A 20622-nucleotide genomic window follows, 5' to 3' on the forward strand; every position below is an offset into this window, starting at 1 on the left:
CCTAAATGTTGGTGAAATTTGGTGAAGATCCACAAAGAGCTCAATTCTGAAAACTAGGTAGGTACTGGTACGTTAGCCTATTAGCACTGTGAACATTTAAGCATGTTGACATTAGTAAATAGGCCAAAGAAGTACTTACAGCCTAACAGAACGGCTAGTGTCGCCGTTGGTTTACCTTGTTTAAACTTACGTTTGTGAGAAATTAGGTTTATCCCAGTCAGTTTATGTGAAGCCAGTTGCTCGAAATGTTATCGTACCCTTCAGTCAGAGGTGCACGTTCATGTCGATATGCATCCTGAGAGTCCAAATCTCTTCACATTTGTATTTCCAGGTGCATGTTGAGTAATCTTTGACACTGTTAAGGGCAGCACCATAAAAACACATGAAAGATGGGTTAGAAGAGGTGTTTTCAACCAAGGTGAATTATCAGCACCGTGTTTTCCTCACGGCAGATTTGCTGATTAATACATGGATGAAAAACCAAGAAAAACATGCTCTATCTTCATGAGCTTCATCTGGATTATGGAGCTTCTTCATCCACAAAGTGGATGTCTGATGTGTATCTGTGTTGATATTAATGCATCTGTATGTGCAAGAGTTCTTCTCAACTATATTGACTAAATGTTGACCTGTCCACTCTCTCTTTCTCTTTCAGTCTTGGTTCCTCTGACAAGATCTGTGTACAAACCAGCAACTAGAATTCTTTCTTTACAATTGGAAATGGCAAACAGAGAAACAACCCGCGGGACGTTAACCGTCCTCCAAAAACCCGACCCACCGACCGATCCTGACCGTATCGCTCACCTGATACAAAATAGAACCAAGCAACACAGGCAATCGCAGCAGACACTTTTAGAGGAACTCTGGACTCATTTACCACAACCAGAGAGAGGACCTGTTTTAAGCAAAGGATGGATAGATGGATGGAAAGACGAATGGATGGACAAGGGGGATGCCAGAATAGAGGAAGGAGTAAAGGGACAAACGGTAAACAAGCAGGCGTCTCTCCTGGGAGAAAAACAAACAAACAAGAAAAACCAGCACAACACGGCAGCAAAAGCAGGAGGAGCCTGAGGATGAGAGCGTTGGTCCTCGCCTCTGACCGCGAGGACGAGGACGCATCGTCTAACAAACGGCAAGAAACAAAAAAAACTCAATCTGATGTCCGATTTAAAAATGTTAAAAAAAAACCTAAAAAAACATGAATCCACAGCCCGGGCCGAGACCCAATTAGGTTTCCAATGAAAGCTGCAGTCCATGCTCCTGTTACGTCTGTCATCACCGTGAAAAAACTAAAAAATCAAACCCGTCTCTCTCTCTCCGAATGACCATTGACTCTACAGCGCCCCCCTCCTTTTTACCTTACTACTAACTAACTAGAGCGAGAGAGGGAGACCATGCCAAAACATTTCTTGATCAAAGGTTGCACTACAAGACGAATCGATTAACACTAAAAAACGATGTGCACTATTTAGCTACGAGGCAGGAGAGGTAAACCTTTAGACTGTACCTGTCTTAGAGTCGTAGAGAGGGGAGAAACTAAAAGAGTCAAGGTATAAAATGCCTTCTTGTGTCCTCGACCCCTGACCCCTGACCCCCCCCCCTCGACCCCGTCTTTCAGTTTGACAAATCATTGGCCTCCGCTCACTCTTCCCCCTTACACACACACAATCTGTGCCATGACCACAGCATATGTACACACACACACACACACATTCGCCCAGTCACACCTTTTTAGAGTGTAGTATTTGTAGGTGGTGGTGTTGTGTTTATCATATTTCCCTTTGTAAACTCTCTCTAAATTAGTCCAAACCAACATCACACACTGAAAACCAGTGTGTGTCCATCATTACTGACAGTTTTCATGACCATAGACAGCAGCTATTGATTGATCCCCCCCCCCCCTTTTTTTTTCCTTCTTTATTTTTTGCCCTCTTGTAATGTAGATGAATGACTTTTGTTCTCTTGTGTGTGTATCTCTTATTATTTTTTTGACTTTATTCCGTTTGGATTTGTACTATTTTATAATAATAACTGTTTTATATTTGAATGACAGCACCTTACAGAGAAAACACACACACAGTAAGGAGTTGGGATGTCAAGGCGGCGCAGACAGGGTGGTGAAGCTTACCCGGATCAAATAGCAGCTGAAAGAAAAGGTTTTCGGGGGGTGGTGGGGGGGGATACAGAGAAGATTGTGTCTATAGAGTAAATATGAAGCTACAACACAGTGGTGTCTGGTCACGGTCGAGGCTAAGTGTAGCTCTTTACCCAGTTTTTTTTTTTAAATCCAGGAAGTGCAGTTTGGAGTGAATTTGAGTTAGCTTTTCCAGACGCCACGACACTGCACTATGTTTTTTTTTTTAATATCAAAAATAACTTTATATAAATTGTCACAGCTGCAGTTGTTTACATTTATAATTTTTTTTTGTTGACATTGAACACAATATAAACAGCACAATTTTTTTTTTTTTAGCAATGCTATCATTGGACAGAAGAAAGAAAGAATGAACGCTGTCTCCCCCGTGTTTCCTGTAGCTTTTTGCTAGGCTAATCTAAGTGTAGCGGGGCCGTACCCATGTTCCCCGCTTTGTATGTGTTTGTATGTTTTTTTTTTTGGTTTTTTTTTTAAAAAAGGGACCTATATTTCCCGGTCACATGCAAAGCAGGGAACATAGGACCTTTTTGGGAAAAACGGGGAACATAGGACTCTTTTTTTCCCCCCAAAAAAGGTCAGATGCTCCCCAATCAGGGAACATATGACCCTTTTTTCCCAAAAAAGGTCAGATGCTCTCCAATCAGGGAACATAGGACCCTTTTTTTTCCAAAAGAAGGTCAGATGGTCCCCAATCGGGGAACATAGGACCCTTTTTTTTCCAAAAGAAGGTCAGATGGTCCCCAATCAGGGAACATAGGACTCTTTTTTCCCCCAAAAAAAGGTCAGATGGTCCCCAATCGGGGAACATAGGACCCTTTTTTTCCAAAAAAAGGTCAGAAGCTCTCCAATCGAGGAACATAGGACCCGGGAACATAGGTAGGACCCCAGTGTAGCTAGCTGGCTGTTGCTTCTTTCGCGTTTTAAGAAGGCGAACGAGCCAAAGTGTCAAACTTTTAACTTTAACCGTGGTTTTTTTTATTTGTTCTCAGTAGCAGATGCTATAGCCACATGTTGCACTGCAAGGAGCACACGATGATGCAGGGCTTTGACAATCACAGGAAGCTAATCAGAACTATAGAGGGTCGACCAAAACGCTGAAAAAATTGGCCTTGTGAAACTATTTGAACCCGGTACAGCTGCTGATCGATTGATCGATCGATTGACTGGTGGTGAAGGCGGTGGTTGTTATTTGAGCGAAACGTAAGAGCGGAAGCGGAAACAAAGGAGGGAAAGGTTGCTGAAGACGGGGACCCAGAGTAAAAAAAGAAGCGAGAGGACGCCGACGTCGCTCTCCTTCTTCTTCTTCTTTCCGTCTCCCTAAAGTTTACCCTGTTGTTTACACTCCCAGACGAGCCGCCCGCTCCAAGAGCAGCGCGAGCTACACTGTGGAGCAAAATGAATATGTGACATATCTGGCTGTGTTTTTCAGAGAGGAGGATCACACACGTGTGCCCCGGTTTTTTAGTTTGTTTTGTTTAGTTTTTGTTAGGTGCACAGGGTCAGGTAAAGGATATGGGTTGCTACGCTAATCCCCCCCCCACCCAAACCCCCACCCCCACACACACACACCAGCACTCCCCCCCCCCCCACCCCCCTCCCTTTTCGCGAATGGATGAGCCCTTATAGATCAAAAGTGCACTAAAACAATCATGCCAGCCAAACCTTGTGATTTTTATTTGTCATGAGAACGATGATTAGAGCAGATCAACCACCACTTAGTATTTCAAAGTCAGTGGATGTTCTTAAACGTGTAGAGCACAGCGATCGTCACGTCTTTATAACAAAAAGAAAAACACCCCAAACCCCCCCTCCCTCAAGTCGCCCCGAGTGAATTCAAGTCTTGAATCTAGACAATCTGAGGAGGCCTTTATGCTTTTTAATCATTCGCCCCCCCCCCCCCCAAAAAAAACATTCATTATTTCCTGTCAAACGTTTTTTATTTCTTTTTTTAAAATTCACTTATTCACCCAACCTCACAAAATAACTGGACTGCCTGGCCATGTTCTTCACTGCAGGGAAAAACACACACAAACACAGTTGGCCCAACAACTGGCGACCATCTCATCATCTTATAGAGAGACTGAGTCAAAAGACGCTCACGATGGTTAAGGTGATTTCTTTTCTAATCTATGGAAGTGCCTCTGTATTCCCATTATGCAATTTGTCAAACATGAATTCAGGTTCTTTTTCTCACATATAAGCTATAGTGAAAGGTGGAAAAACAAAAAAAAAGAAACATTTATGTCAGGAGAGGAGGAGGAGGAGGAAAAAAAAAACAGCTCACTAGATAATCGCAAGCATCTTTATATATAATACACATATATATTTATAGATATATACATTTTTTATTTGCAAGATAAGCTCTGGGGCAGTCTAGTTATTTTTTGAAGCACGGCGTTCATCGCACAGTCATAGGATGCATCTCAGAAAACTGCTGATTTGAGCTCAAAAAGAAGATTAAAAAAGTTACCAGTCTCTAAAAAATCCACACTCGCGTTAAATGATGTTTTTAAAAGAAAAGAAAAGTTGCAAAAAAAATAAAATAATAATAACCCACTGCAAACACAACAATAGAAACTAGCGCGGGGGCACGTTAGCGCGCTAATGGCGTCGACGCGACCGCAAAAAAGACGCGCGAGCGTGACGTCACCACGTTTAACGTAACTTTAAAAACAGAGGCACGCGTACGCAGTGCACATGTACGCTGGTTATTTGTAGCGCTGCTTTTTTTCGTTCAATAATAAACAGACCGCTCCATTTCACCTGTAGGCGCGCTAGCGGCGCTAAAGGAGCTAACTGGTAAACGGTGCCGCGGCGCGTAAAACACGGCGCGTCTTTTTCCCCGTCAGTCGTCACGGAAACGTGTCATGCGTTAACGTGCGTCTGCGTTAATGTGCGTCTGCGTTGACGCCGCTAACCGCCGTTAGCGTGCCCAGCGCTAATAATAGACACACTTAGACAACGACAATGATGATGATGTAGTTTAAGGATTAAGATTAAACACACGCAGACAAATGAAAGGTCAGATTAGGTTTTGTTGTTTTCTTTCTTGTTTCGATGGGAAGTATTGTTCTTGAAACTAAATGATGTTATGTTGATTGAGCCATGTGCAATGCCTTGGTAGAGGAATTGTTTTTGTTTGTTTGTCGGCGATTGTTTTTGAGGGTGTCACACACACACAAAAAAAAAAAAGAGGGAAAAACCCCCTCTGAAAGCGTCTTTTTTTTTTTTTTTTTTCTAAGTCCACGCGCTCCGGGGACTCTAAACACACGAGCGCCGAGAAAGAAAGAAAGAAAGAAATCCCAGTCTTTTTGTAAGTAAGTTTGGGGGAAAAAGAAAAAAAGAAAAAAAAACTGTTTTTAATTTCCCTTTTTTTTTTTCTCTCTCTCTCTTTTGTTTTTTTGCTTTGTTTTTATTGCTTTTTCAAGAAAAAAAGAAAAAAAACGTAGTTTCTCGTGATTTTGAAAAAACGTGGGAGGGCTGAAGGAACAATTTTGCAAAACTCATAAAACTTATATATCACTATGAAAACTGGTGCTTTCCTAAAGAATAAAGTACAGTCAGTCTCTATTATACATAAATAATAATAGCGGAAAAATAAGTGTTATCATAAAAAGCAAATTTTTTTTTAGGAAGACATGCATTATTCTATTTCTCTCTTCTTTTTTTTTTTTTTGTATTTACCGAGGGGGGGGGGAGGGGTTCATTATAGGAAAAGGTTGTTTGTGACAAAAGGCATTTTTCCATCATCCCAACCTTTCCATACGACGAGCTGGAGAGGAGAGGAGGGGGGAGGGGAGGAGGGGGGGGGCAGATTATTAATCCAGACTTGATCATCTGCAAGAAAAGTATGGATCCCCCCCCCACCGCACCCACCCTCCCGCCAAAATCACACAAAACAGTAACATCTAGCCTGGAAGAGAGATTAGCGACATTAGCGACCTCCGAGTGATGCTGTCGTCAGTGTAACCCCTCCCCCTCACTCACCCCCACACCCCCCCCCACTGTAAATGACTATAAATATGTGTTTGGTGATGTAGTGTGATAGACTCAGAGCATCTTAAAGGTTGTCCCTAAAAAAAAAAAAGTGCCTTTTGTTCACAGATTCCATCTTGTAAAATCCTGAGTGCCCATCTCAAAAAAAAAGAAAAAGTCCCCTCCTTCATTCTCCTCTTCCTCTCTCTCTCTCTCTCTCTCTTCTTCCTCTTCTTCGAGCTTTTTAAAGCAGTATACGTAGTACTAAAGGAAATTGGTGTGATTAGTTTCTCTTTTTATTGTTGAATAATTCAGAAAAGACAAAAAAAAAAAAAAAAAAAGGATATTTTCTGTCTTGCTTCTCTTTCCTCTTCCTGTATCTCGTCTTCTCTTGGACACTGGAGTAGTCTGTAGCTGCGTAAACTTCTCCTTTCCTTCCTTTCCTCCCTTCCTTTCCTTCCTTTCCTTTCTCTGAACGGCGGGGTTTTTAAAAAAAAAAGTCGGAAAAAAAAAACAAAAAAAACAAATAAGAAAGAAAAAAAAAAAGAAATACGCAAAGATTTTTTTGTTGGAAGTTTTTTTTTTGTTTTTGTTTGTATTTTTTCGGGGGTTTGTCTGAGCAGAATGCAGTTAGCTCACATGTTATTCTTCGTCTGTACGCTTTCACATTGTATTACCATTACCCATCTTCTTCAGCTTCTCCATTCAACAGCTAATGTAAGTGAACAAGTTACACCACGGCGCTCTGGGCTGGGCTGAGGACACCGGGGCTGCTGCCTGTGTCACCGCTAATACCTTCCCCCCACCCCCCCCCCCTCCCCTCTCTCTGGGAGGTGGCAAAGGTTCCCAGGAGGAGGAGGACGACATGTAAACATCACGAGAACGGGGGTTTTTTTGGGGGGGTTTTCGGTGACGGAGAACGACCAGAGTTTCTCTTTCTAATCCTTTGTTTTCTTATCTATTTATATATATTTTTTTTTAAATTGGATTTGCTGAATTTTACTTTTTGTCGTTGTTACGTCAATTCTACTATTATTCTTATTATTATGCACCTTTATCGTGGGTTGAATGAGACCACAGCTATTTAAAATTACAACAACAACAACAACAACAACAACAACAACAAAACAGCAGCAACAAACAAAAAAAAGGGAAAAATGAAAGTTAAAAATAACTGGAAGCACCTTATGAGCGGAGCGGTTCTGTCGCACTGAGACGCCACATTTAGCAAGAAAAAAAAAAATGTCACCACCAAAGTCTTATCAAAAAATATCGTTAAAAAAAAAAACTGTAAAAGAAATAGACTTTGGTGAATTAAAAATTCCACCAGCAAAATCAGGTGATTTAATTAATATGTACATTTATATCTATATATATATGCAATTTTCCGAAGCCAACAACAGTATTAATCAAGTGAACACACCACACACACACACATGAGAAGCCATATCAGAGAGTGTGTGTTGGTGTGTGTGTGTGTGTGCGAGTCCAGTTTGACCATGTGTGTGTGTGTGTGTGTGTGTGTGTGTACGAACCGTCCGCTCCATTCTCTCTCTCCTTCTTCTTTAGTATCTTTTATTTGTTTTGAAGATGTTTTTGTAGGAAACGCCCCAGGCCGTGTTTACTCCGTGTGTGTGTGTGTGTGTAGATTGAGGCTCCTGGTCGACCCCCGTCGCCCTGACCTCTGATGACCTCTGACCTTTAAACACCTTCCTCCTCCTCCTCTCAGAGCAGCATCCCCATCCTCAGCCACACCTCCCAGAGCCCATGGTGAAATGCATGTGTTAATTACAGTTTCTTTTCCATAATAATAATAATAATGATAATAATAATAAAAAACAGTTTGAGAAGATCAACACCTTTACTTGATTGAATAAAAGGACGTTCTTGACTGTAACTCTGCTGCTGTCTGCTGTGGTTATTACGTCACACACACCTCACACACACACCTGTATTTAAATCACACGGCCCCTGTGACTGATACATGAAGAGCATGTGACATCGTCGACGTCACTGGATAAATCTGAGGGGCCAAAAAACTTCATCTACACAAACTATTGTGTATATATATGTGTGTAACTTTTGAATTTCAAACTCACTTTCACAAGAAAATTAAATGTAGCATTAAAGCTGTAGTATGTAACTTTTAAATATGAGTTAATGCCAGTTACATAGTCAAATGAGATTATTTTCATAATCTATGAATCTGTTCAGTATTCTCTCCATGAATTAAGTCCTCGTTTGGTCAATAATATATATATATACGTGTGTATATATATATACACACATATATATATACACATATGTATATATGTATATACATACGTGTATATACATATGTGTATATATATGGCCTCAATGCAACAGGAAGTCGGCCATTTTGAGTTTTGGCGTCCATTTTGGCGATTTGCATCCTACGTAAATAAGCTAACTCATCAAAGGCAAAACTTTGTCCAAAGGTTTTGCGTGTTTAAAAAAAAAAAGGTGTGGCCACGGCAGCCATCAGCGTTTTTGGCTAATTTCAAACCATTCGTAAAGAAACAGGAAGTGCCCTATAAAGTCGCCGTACATTGACCGATTGCCTCCAAACTTCGTACGTGACAAGAGACCGATCCCGAGTGTGTCTACGGAAGTCGGACGTTTTAAATGTAGCTGCCATTTTGCCTCGAAACAGGAAGTGCCCTCTAACTTTGCAGCACATTGAGCGATTGCCTCCAAACTTCGTACGTGACACAAGAGACCGACCCCGAACGTGTCTACGGACACAAACTTAACCCAACAGGAAGTCGGCCGTTTTAAATGTAGCTGCCATTTCGTCACGAAACAGGAAGTGCCCTATAACGTCGCGCACATTGACTGATTGCCTTCAAACTTCATATGTGACACAAGAGACCGACCCCGAACGTGTCTATGGACACAAACTTGACCAAACAGGAAGTCGTCCGTTTTAAATGTAGCTGCCATTTCGCCACAAAACAGGAAGTGCCCTATAATTTCGCCGTACATTGACCGATTGCCTCGAAAGAGCATAGGTGACACAAGGGACCGACCCTGAACACGTGTACGTTATTATTACTAGTGTCCTAGTTTTATTTGTTCCATTTTCAACACACTCTGGGTACGTACCCTGGTATATTCAGTAAAACAGTATTTTTCTGATTGTACCACCCGTACCACTGGTGGTACACACGCCACACTTTGAGAAACAAGGCTCTGAGCTCTGATGTGGTGAGTGAGATGAAACACTAGAGTCAAAGGCCTGAATGACTGCTGATATTTTTTTAATGTAGCATTCGATTTTTGCTGAATCTCTTGAATTTAAAGTAACTGATGAACCTGATTCTGCAGACGGTGTCAGTGGCTCTAACAGTCTCCTGAATGACCACCAGGGGGTGGCGTTGCTAGTTTCTTTAATTTATCACGTCAGTTCATGTTTTTCCCAATCACTAACGGCTCTTCTTCAACAGAACATGACGTCCATTTTGTTATTATGTTCTCATTTAGAGGGAAAATAAATAATAAAGCACATTATGATGAGTGGACACCGGTGTGATTGACAGCTGATGTCACCTGGTGTTTACAGGTGTGTAAATGTACTTTTTAAACACCGTCTGTTACCTGGTACACCAGACTGGACCATTCAGATTGTGTTTGTTTATGTGTATTTATTAAAGCTGCGGTCAGTGATATTTCTTCTGTTCAGACTTTTTGGCGTTTGGCGGTAAATCTTTTCCATGATCCTTGCAACACTTCATCCAATCAGAAGCCAGAGCTCGACAGAGAAGTGGTCCTGGGCTGTGTTCGGTGCTCCCCTCCTCTTTTATTCAGGATTTAATCTAAATCTACGTTAATCTAGATCTACGTCGTAAAAGCACAGGTGTGAGTGAGCACGTTGACGACGGCTGACTTTAATTAAGCGTCCTCAGAGATACCTATGCTTTAAAACAGTTAAATTAAAATATCTGGCGATAAGAAATGACCAGAAGAAAAAAGGAACGATTCTTAACACAGCCTCACCTCACCAAGTGTCTGCTTGTGGTAAACTGTTTTAATGTTAATAATCTCATCACAGAACTCATCGTTACACCTGATCTAACCAAAAAAATAACCAGATTCTCCTTCTCGTGGAACAACAGTAGTGTGGGTATAACCGGGCACGATGGCTCCTGATTGGCTGTGACCGCCGTCGCCGCCCGAACACATGAGAACAAAACAAGTAGAAATAACGAGTGAACAGATTCTTATTTGACAGTTTTTTTTAGTTTCAATTTCTTCCCCCCCCTCCCCCCCCCACACACACACACAGACTGACAGACCACCCCCCCCCCCCAGAACACAAACAGAGGGGCATCATCTTCATCATCATCATCATCAGTGCATCTCTGCCAGTTTCCATTCTTGGACGTATATCACGTACGTACATGAGGCTTTTACACGAGTACGCACGCACACACACACATACACGCGCAAAGCAAGTGAACACACGCTGACACGATGTTGTCCAAGTGCAGTCAGGAGAATGTGCTTCCATCCCATAATCCGTCCGTTCGTCATCCAACTACAGCATTAACAAACTTTAGAGAATGCAGCGATTTGTGTTTTTTGATTACTTCTTTGTTTTGTTTTTTTTTACTTTTTAATCATCTTTACTGTAACTCATCCATCTGCACAAGAACACAGACGCACTCACACACGCTCTCATCGCAAACCCTTCTCCCCCCTCCCTCCCCTGTTTCCTTAATGTTCACAAAGCGCGTCTAAAATCAAATCACAGCCACCCCCCCCCCCCAAACCCCACACATTCCATTGGAATTTCATGTGGATTTTTTTTTTAGAATATTCTTCCACACATCCCCTCCCACCCCACGACCTCTGACCTCTGCTAATACGTTAAGCATGACACCCCGCCATAACCCCACCCACCCCGTTTCATCACTTCCTGTCCCATCGTTGTCGCCGCCCCGCCCACCCTACCCCCGCGCTGGCTGGCTCCCTCCCCCTTCTCCTCATCTCCTGTTGGGTTGAGCTGAGGTTGTTGGTAGCTGTACAGTAAAATTGGTGGTGGTGGGGTGGGGGGGGTGCAGTCTTTATATGCTGAGCCGTAGAGAAGGGAGGGAGGGGGAAGGAACAGGTGGAGTGGGAGGGAGGAGCAGGAAGGCAGTGGAGTCTGTGTTTAGTCGTCCTCCAGTCCCTGGTTGAGGAGGAAGTTGGCCGCCAGGTTCTCGTTCTTCTCGCAGGCGAAGTAGGCCTGGATCACCAGAGCCTCAGGGAAACCCAACGCTTTTAACTGAGCAGAGAAGACGGCGACACACGGGGGTTTAAAATGTCATCGTACACGTACACGGTTAGCCATCAGGGTACACATGCTGATTCCTGACATTATCATATGGACATACACTGTTGAAAAGTTTGGGCTCACTTAGAAATGTCCTTATTTTTGAAGGAAAAGCTCTTTTTTTCCCAATGAATATAACATTAAATGAATCAGAAATACACTCTACACATTGTTACTGTGGTAAACGACTATTCTAGCTGTCCAGTGACACACCTTTGACCCAACAGGAAGTCAGCCATTTTAAACAGGAAGTGCCCTCTAACTTTACCGTACATTGACCGATCTGCACGGAACTTGATGTGTGAGACCAGGGACCTATCCTGAACATGCAAACGACGTCCTCCCAACAGAAAGTGTAACGCTCTAAACAGGAAGTAAAACAGAACTTTGCCTCCACAGCCCAACATCCGCATGGACGGCGCTGATAATAACTACAACCGCAAACAGTGAATGAACGAGAGACGAGTTCAGGGCGCAAGTCTCGACGCGGAAACACGTCAACTCGCTCGCTTCAAGGTTGAACCAGTTAACACCGCTTGTGGTGCTGGTGGTTTACTAATGGCGTTAGAAGGATATTGGATGATTAGAAAACCATTGCAATGATGTTAGCACAGCTGAAAACAGTTTTATTTTGAATAAAAATCATTATTACTAATCTTGTCAATGTCTAGACAATATTTTCGCAACTCTCTTGATGAATAAAAGTGTGACTTTTAACAGAAAAACACAACAAAAACATTGTATAGGTGAGCCCAAACTTTTGATCGATAGTGTAGATCCAGCCTGACGCTCACCCGTTCGATGGCTTCCTTCTCCTGAGGCGTGACCTGAATGTAGTTGACAGGCGCTCCCTCGTCCCCGGCTGCCCCGATATCTCCCACCTCCGGTGCGTCGCCCCCCTCCCCCACCGGCTCGTTCAACATCTGGATAAAGAGCTCCTGATGTTGACTGATTTGCTGGAGAAGAGATTCAGTTAATGACGGTTGATGTATTTTTTTATGACTTGCTTTAAGCTTTAAAGACGTATCTGTGTGTGTGTCAGAGTGTTACCTGTAGAAGTTGAGGGTTCTCTCTGCCTAGTTGCTGGAGAAGCGCAGGTAGCAGAGCAGGACTCTGCTGGATGGCCTGTCTCATGTGCAGGAACTGGGGCTGGGTCCTCAGGAATGCTAGTGGGTTATCTCCTGGTGACATGGAAGAAAGAACTGAAGTGTCATATATGAAGTGTGTACACAGTCTGTGCTCTGACATATTATTTAACTCGATTGAGCGTGCATGTCTCACCCTCTGCTAGAGATGGGGAATCTGTAGATCCAGATGTGGGGACCTGTGCAGGTGGATTACTCTCCTGGACGGGGCTGCTGGGAATACTCTGAAAAGACGACAGTAGAAGTCCACGTCAAACAAGTGAAGTTTATTTACGTAATCGATTAATCTGTCGATGAGTCGTTTAACATCAGGAAATGTTAAAAAACATCGATCAGTGTTGGTCAAACCTGGAAATGTCCAGGTTTGTCCACGAACCAAAATTATTCAGTTTTAATGATTTCTTTGTTATGTGGAGCAAAGAAACAGTGAAAATATTCACATTTAAGAAGCTAAAACAATCAGAAATCTTGTTTTAATCATGAAAAAAGCTCCAAAGTAATATAATATGAACACATTAATCATAAGTGTCATAAAGTTCAGCATTAAAAGTGTTATTGTGATGCCGTTTTCATTTGTTTTAACATTGTATTCAACAGGCGTTTATAATACTCAGTCCACATGAAAATGTGTATTTCTGTGTGTGTGTGAGTGTGTGTGTGTTACGCACAGTGAGCAGATACTCTACAGCTCTGTGAGGGTTGTTGAAGCTGGCCCTTAACGCGGCCACCACTCGCTCCCTCTCGTAGCCCATGGACATGATCTCCGTCAGCATGACCTCGTACTCGGCCCCAGTCACTGAAAACACAAATTACATCTTAAATATCGCCGTCTTCATCAATTCTTCATCATGTAGCCCTGGTAAAATATGACAAAAAAAGTAATACCGAGTGAAACGAGATGAATGTGACAATAACCGAGTCATAAAAATAACGATTCAATGTAGTATAATGTTTAAAAGTAATATGTATAAGGTTGTTTTTTTACTTAAACGCGACGATGACTCATCATGTACCCACCTACACATGGACAAGGCCTTAAACACAACCTTTTCATGAGAACGAGTGTCTGAAAATAACTTTTTCTTCATGATTTAAGGATCACTTAGGCCAAGTCAAGCAAAATAAAAAATAAATAAAAAGAAAAAAATTAACCCTTGACACCAATAACTAAAAGACAACTTAAGCAGCATCATTCTATACTCTCACATCGTCTGAATATGTACATTCTTCAGTGGAACAAATGGGGAATCCCCCCCCCACACACACACACTCTTGGTTGCACCACAATAAGAGATGGCTAACGCTCGTCACCGCCCTAAATATAGATCTGCAGCCTGTGAAGTCACTGCGTCTCACAGCAGTAACACTTTTTCTGGCACCGCCACTTTAACCTTGGAAATGCACTACTTTGGTATTTAATACAGTCATTAAAGTGCCAATCGTTTGGAATCGTACACTCCCCTTGTTCAACGACGTTCCAAACTACAGCACAGGGGAGATTATTGGAGGAGCGCGGGCTCCAATTGCTTGTGTATGATGTAAGTCGTCTGGCAGAGGCCCAACCATGACTTACCCAGCGCCGAGGAGGCATCCAAGCCCTGGCTCCCACCACTGGAGCTGGAAAACATGAAAGAGGAGGAGGAATTTATGACAAAACAATCTACATGAGATTCCAATAACGTTAAGTTTGACAGATGTGTGTTTACGTCGATGTCAGCGAGAGTAATTAAAGGATTTATAAAAACCACAACACGGGTAATTAATCAAGAAAATATTGACCAACCAAATGAATGACTCGTCACCACACACTGTTTAGCAGAGCGCGTCTACCTGGCCGGTTGTTGTGGTTCTGTGGCGGCGGCGCTGGGCTCCTCTTTGACCTCCTCCGGGGGAATGGGGACAGCTGCTGGGGTTGGGGCAGGGGCCGGGGCCGGGGTTGTGGCTGGAACAGCTGTCGACGTGGAGCCAGAGTCCTGTACGGGGGGCTTGGGTCCGTCTGGGACTGAGGTTGAAGCGGCAGCTGCAGCCTTCGGCTTTAGCCAATCGAAAAAAAAAGAAGACGCTGTCAGACGAGCAACTTTATGGAGAAACTACTCCACGTTATGATTAGTGACTGTGTTTCCCACAGTGTCAGAAACAATGAGAGTCAAATATAAGCAGAATTAATAACTGGGCTATAACCTACATCGCCAAAAACCTCAATTATTGAAAAAGGATCAGAAAGGAAATTTAAACTCCCCAAAAAAAACACATTAAGGTCAATATTATCAGCAAAAATGACAACAGGATCCTCACCTTGGACACCATCACGACGACAAAGTTCTTCTCGTCGATTTTGTAGTCTTTGATGGGCGTGTCATCCTGCAGGATTTTACCGGCGTAAATCAGCTTCTGCCCGGAAACTGGAAAGTTGTCTTTGCCTCTTTCTGTTTCTATCTTCTCTTTCAAGGCCTTCACCTGGTGATGGAAGAGAGGAATCATATTTGAGATGCACCGACTTTGCGAAAATGATTCTGCGCTCACGATCTGTGCGAGATGGCAGTCTCGTGTTCCAACACCTTTAAAGACACGGGGTCAGCGAATAACAAAGGGCTGCATTTAACGATTATTTTCATGATCGATCGAGTTCTTGTCCATAACGTGTCAGAAAATGTTGCCGTTCTCAAATGTAGTTTAGTCCACAAACCAAAGTCATTTAATGATTTCTTTGTTAGATGGAGCAAAGAAAGCAGAAAATGCCACATTTAAGAAGCTTCGGCTTCACAAGGGGTTGTTTTAATTATAGGAAAAACACTCAAACTGATTAAATCGCTATCAAATAATTGAATAATCGTTGCAGCCCATGAAATAAACTGTGGACGGACCCTTATCAATCATTTTGTTCGAGAAGCAGCCCTAACCCTGAGTAGCAGCAATAAACATTTCAAACTAGCTCATAGGACATTACCTAGCATGACAGTGCTAACTGTAGCTGTACATTGACGTTAATAAAAATGTTTCCTCTCAGCATTTAAGTCCGTGTGACAACTACTTAATCGGCACAATCTAATATTCACTTTATATTCGTCTTCGCTAACTGTATTGGCAAAGATGAGGGCATGCTAACAAACTTGACCAGCTCCTTGCTGCGCCCCCCCCCCCCGTAATGCTAATGATATTTGACACAGGCGTTAGCATTAGCATAAAGGGCAGCCTGTGCTCAACGTAGAAGTCTCCGCTTCAACCACGTCCGCACGCGAGATGCTACCGAGGAGCCGCAGCGACGAGGTAAGCGCGTTTCTAACTTAAAAAACAAAAATAAACCAGACACGTACGTTTGTAGCTGTGACTTTGTCAACAGGCGGCTAAGCTAAGCTACCCTGCTAGCCTTTGCTAGTAAGTGAGCGTTCGCGTCATTTTGTGACTCTTTTTTCGTGTCGCTACCGCGTGTGAAATTCGCAACGCTTACTACGAGGCCTTTGTCCAAAATCTACTATATGTTATGCTTTCATGAGTCATGTCACATTGAGCTGCCGGCTCTGTGTCGGATACGTTAAAACACAGGTCCCGCGGCTCGTTAACTGTTAGCCACCGTTAGCTAGTTAGCCGATAGCCACTCACCGTTTGTTCGGGGTCTATTTCAATTACGATAGTGTGCTGCTGCAGAGTCTTCAGTGTGATCTGCATGGCGGCGGCGGCGGCTGACGCTTCCGGGGAGAAGAAGGGCTTGCTCGCTGGGCCGTTAAATTGTCCGCAAAGCTGGCGATTCGGGTACGTTAGCAACTAGCCGAGAAATGTGTGTATCCATGAGCACTCAGCAAATCGCCATCTTTGGTGACAAGTTGCCGTTGCGGCGAGAGAAGCTCCGCTGGTGTTTCTGCGACGAGATCTCGTGATGTGCGTGACGAGACTATGGCGAGCAGAACTCTTCTGAAGGCCCTGGTTTTCAATTCAGAATTTCTGGGGGTTTGATACGCAATTTTTATTTGATGACTATCAAAGACAACAAAAGATCAAAGAGAATGACAGGACGTAAACATGCGGGTAGACTTTGGAGTCTATATCCGTCTGTTTTCATGTGAAACACGTATAGACAGAGGCGATTCTAGAGTCTGTAGGGGCCCTACGCAAACATTCCCAGGGGGCCCTTTCTTCCAAACAGTGTTCATCACCATTATGTTACAAATAATAAGACACCAATGAAAAAAGCATGAGTTCAAAAAAGTGTTTTTTTCAAAATGAATGAAATAACATGGAAAAACCTTGTAATTAAAAAGTATGTGAAAAATATAAATGTAAAGACCAATAAAATACTGTAAATAGCTTTTAAAAAACTATATAAACGTAGTAAAAAAATACATTACACTGTAAAGAACCCACATTATAAAACAATATAAATATATAGAACAATAAAATACTGTAAATAACTGAAAAAAAAAAACATTTAAACATAGTAAAAAAAGATATGCATTACACTGTAAATAATCCTCTTCATTTCCAACTTGCAGAACGATTACTTCACACAGGTTAAAGTGAGGTGGGGCCCCTTTAGGGAGGTTTCCTACTGAGATGTCATTGCAAATCGCCCATTGTTGTTTAAGTGGGACGGGGAGGCGGCTGCTCACTGCACATTTCAGTAAAAATAGCCCTCGGGCTCCGAGTGTTGGGGGCCCCCTATCGGCTCGGGGCCCCAAGCAGTTGCCTGCCTTGCCTGTTCACAAGCTGCGCCTCTGTCTATATCCGTCTGTTTCCATGTACAACAGTTATAGATAGAGAGAATATAAAGAACCAGATTGTTGAACTGGAGCCATGTTGGCTTTTATATGGACTTATTTAATTTATTTTCTGTCAGTGAATATTATTTCCTTAAGGCAGATGTGGAAAGAGTACTGCGATATTCTGCTCAAGTAAAAGTACCACTATTTTAATAACATTTTGAACAAGTAAATGTATTGGTCTAAAAATCTACTCGAGTTCATGTAAAAAAGTAGTTTGTATAAAAGTTACTTTAAAAAAAAAAAAGAAAAAAAAAATTTCTTGTGACAAATCTCTCATTATTTGTAATTAAGGCCAAACTTTTTTTTTCTTTTAGATTTGGTATATGATTCTTTGAATTATGTAGATTATGTTTTTTCTAGAAATATACATATTTTTTTGCCAGTGGCTTAGATCATTTCATGATAAATTACATTTCTGATCAGATTATGTGCCACATACTCATCTGACCACAAGGGGGAGGTGATGAGCTCGTTGATGTCCACAACAGACAAACTAAACATGCTGGTACATGTTCTTACCTTTAGAAACGTGTCATAAATAACCATAAAATGCATTTAAGTTATAATTTATGCAGGACAGCTGTGTATATTTTTTTCTCTATTTTTCTTACACCGTAATTTTGTAGAAAGATGTTGAGAAAACAGTGTTCAGTTATTGTAGTAAATAAATACTGAAGTACAAGATCTGCTTCTGTTTTTTAATTAACATGAAAAATAGCAATTTAAATATTAAAAAGGCTCATAAATACATTCCTCCCTGAAAAAGAATTCCAATACGATATTGCACAGATCAATAATAAAGCATGTTATGACCATTTCAAGGTCGTTTCAAAGTGACGTGAGGTCACAGGATGAGTCACCGCACACTGAAAAGTCATGGCTGACTTCCTGATGTGTTGATGAGTCACCGTCACAGGACAGGTATCCACTCACAGGTTATCAAGACATAACAAAATGTCTGATGTCATTAACGTATTGCTAACTCTCCTGGGGCTGTTCAGGCTGTTCAGGTAATTCTGGTATATGTAAACTAACTGTTTTGGTTTCATGGCAAGTTTAAAACATTTAAAATCAACAGCCTGTGTATGGATGACAGGAAATGTGTGTCAATAAAAAGGGGGTCGATCTGTGGACGTGTAACGACGTTGTTATTGATCGATATATGCGTTACTTGAGAATTGATCTGTTGGAAATGGAGACAGGAGATTGTAAGAGCTGTAAAAAAAATGCAGTGATTTATAATTCTTTAATGGGTCTGTGTGGCATTCATGAGTGTGGAGGAGTGAGAGTGATGATTGTGATACAAGCTCAGCGTCAGCCTACGCCTTTCAGCTCCATTGTTTTTGTTTTACTGGAAATATGGATTTCACGCTACATTTAAGAAGACAAGAAGCATATTCTGTATCTGAAATAGGAAGATCTAATAAAGTAAATAAGCACGTTTGTATAATAGAATAGAATTAAAGAACAAACATATCTTACTACACCACTCTCTGGAGGAGCAAAAAAATGGCCTCATATATATTATCAATATATGTATGGAATGCACCTTTATTCATTTAAACTTTAATCTGCTTATTAAAGGTGCCATATGTAAGAATGTGGCCAAAAACAGTTACTATATTCAAATTCAAAATACAGAGGTCTTTTAGGTTTCGTTTTATGACATAACTGGCAACCCGTGGTTGCTCGGCAGCTGAGACTCTACTGACTGCAATGATTGGTAGACGGCGGTAGGTGGCGCCACATGCCAAAACATGATTTCAAAACATAAACATGATTTGCAGTCTGCAAAATATTTTTTTTAATGCAAATATATTTTGTCTGTACTGTTGTTGTTGGTGAGTTCAGTTTGTTATATGAACATTATTCCTGAGTCTCTGTGACATTAGGAGGATTTTATGGCCAGTTACTTTGGATTTATTACATAATGCACCTTTAAGTCTTGCTGGAGTAATTTTTAGGATTCATTGTGTTTATATATATATATATATATATATATATATATATATATATATATATATATATATATATATATATATATATATATATATATATATATATAAAGAAAAATGTAGTAAAACTGTTTCCAACGCTTTATTATTGCAGTTTCCTAATGTGGTCAGCAGGGGGCAGAGTTTGACCACTCAGAGAGAGGCAGCACTGCAGCAAAGGACTGGACAGAATGGATAGAAAAGCAGGATAAAAAAAAATATATATATATATATAAATAAGGAAAAGCAATACGTTGTGTTTCTTTTAGATGATGATGATGATGATGATGATGATGATGATGATTCATGTGTTGATTGTGATTCGATCGTTTGTGTAATGGAGGAAGGACACACTGGCTCTGGCTACACATGATGGTTTTACGTCATCATCATCATCATGAAGGATGAAGGGTGAATGAGTTCACTCACAGTAAACTTATTCAACTGTTGAGAGATACGAGAATAGCTCTGAACGTACAGTATATACGCCACGTTAAAGGTGAAATCGTTGCACGTTAAATATACTGTTCACTTATCGCTGCATGTGGTTTATACTGTGTAGACTAGGTTTGCAGAAACACATACAAGACACTCATTATATTCCCTTAATATACTACATTTATTGTTTTTTATTATTTCCTGGTTTAATTGTTCCCTGTAATAAAGAAATAATTCAAACGGAGACATTTTTGGTTTGTGGATTAATAAACAAGACATCATTTAATGCTTTGAAATACACTTTTCTCCATTTTATGGACACAGTTACCCGATTATGAAAGTAATCCATTGTTGCAGCCGCACAAAAGACAATCATAGGATATTAGATTACAATGCAAATACAAATTATGTACAGAGAGTAGCCAGAGATTGTTTACAATGAGATCAATAGTCAGTTACAGTCTGTGGAATATTCATATTTGAAAAATCGCAAAGACAATAACGTGGCGTCTGGGGAATTTAAACTTAAAAAATGTCCTTTCATGGGAATACGTTTAAAAAAAGAGTACTTTTGTTGTTGTCCTAACTATGTTTTTGTATGATTTTGTGTCAGAGAGACAACCTGTGTGATTTAATCCTTTTCTTCCACATCACCTAATCACACACACACACACACATGCACTGGCTGTGACCACCTCGTAAAAACTCCCAGCAAGCATTGCGGCATAAATATTTGATTAAATTACCCCTGACCTATCAGTCAGTGCCAAGTTTGCCAGGGTCTTCCCACCTCTCTTCTACTCCACACACACACACACAC

The 20622-nt window shown here is 41.3% G+C and overlaps 2 protein-coding genes across 4 annotated transcripts in view; one reads left to right on the forward strand and one right to left on the reverse strand.

The window, feature by feature from the left end:
- nfixb (nuclear factor I/Xb) overlaps positions 1–8013 on the forward strand; it is a 170702-nt gene extending 162689 nt beyond the window's left edge. For all 3 annotated transcript variants that reach the window (XM_083896322.1, XM_083896323.1, XM_083896324.1), the window contains one exon: positions 656–8013. In XM_083896322.1, the coding sequence (XP_083752448.1) occupies positions 656–670 (15 nt within the window). In that variant the 3' untranslated portion in view covers positions 671–8013. The remainder of the gene's footprint in view (positions 1–655) is intronic.
- Positions 8014–11115: 3102 nt separating this feature from the next.
- rad23aa (RAD23 homolog A, nucleotide excision repair protein a) lies at positions 11116–16450 on the reverse strand. Its single transcript, XM_083896787.1, has 9 exons — positions 16214–16450; positions 14909–15070; positions 14444–14646; positions 14187–14230; positions 13282–13409; positions 12750–12837; positions 12519–12649; positions 12263–12424; positions 11116–11420 (listed from the first exon to the last, which is right to left on the reverse strand). The coding sequence occupies exons 1-9, from the start codon at positions 16277–16279 to the stop codon at positions 11307–11309; spliced, it is 1098 nt and encodes a 365-aa protein (XP_083752913.1). The 5' UTR covers positions 16280–16450; the 3' UTR covers positions 11116–11306.
- Positions 16451–20622: the final 4172 nt, after the last annotated feature.

This window comes from Microchirus variegatus (genome assembly GCF_963457635.1).
Source record: "Microchirus variegatus genome assembly, chromosome: 10".
Classification (NCBI taxonomy): Eukaryota; Metazoa; Chordata; class Actinopteri; order Pleuronectiformes; family Soleidae; genus Microchirus; species Microchirus variegatus.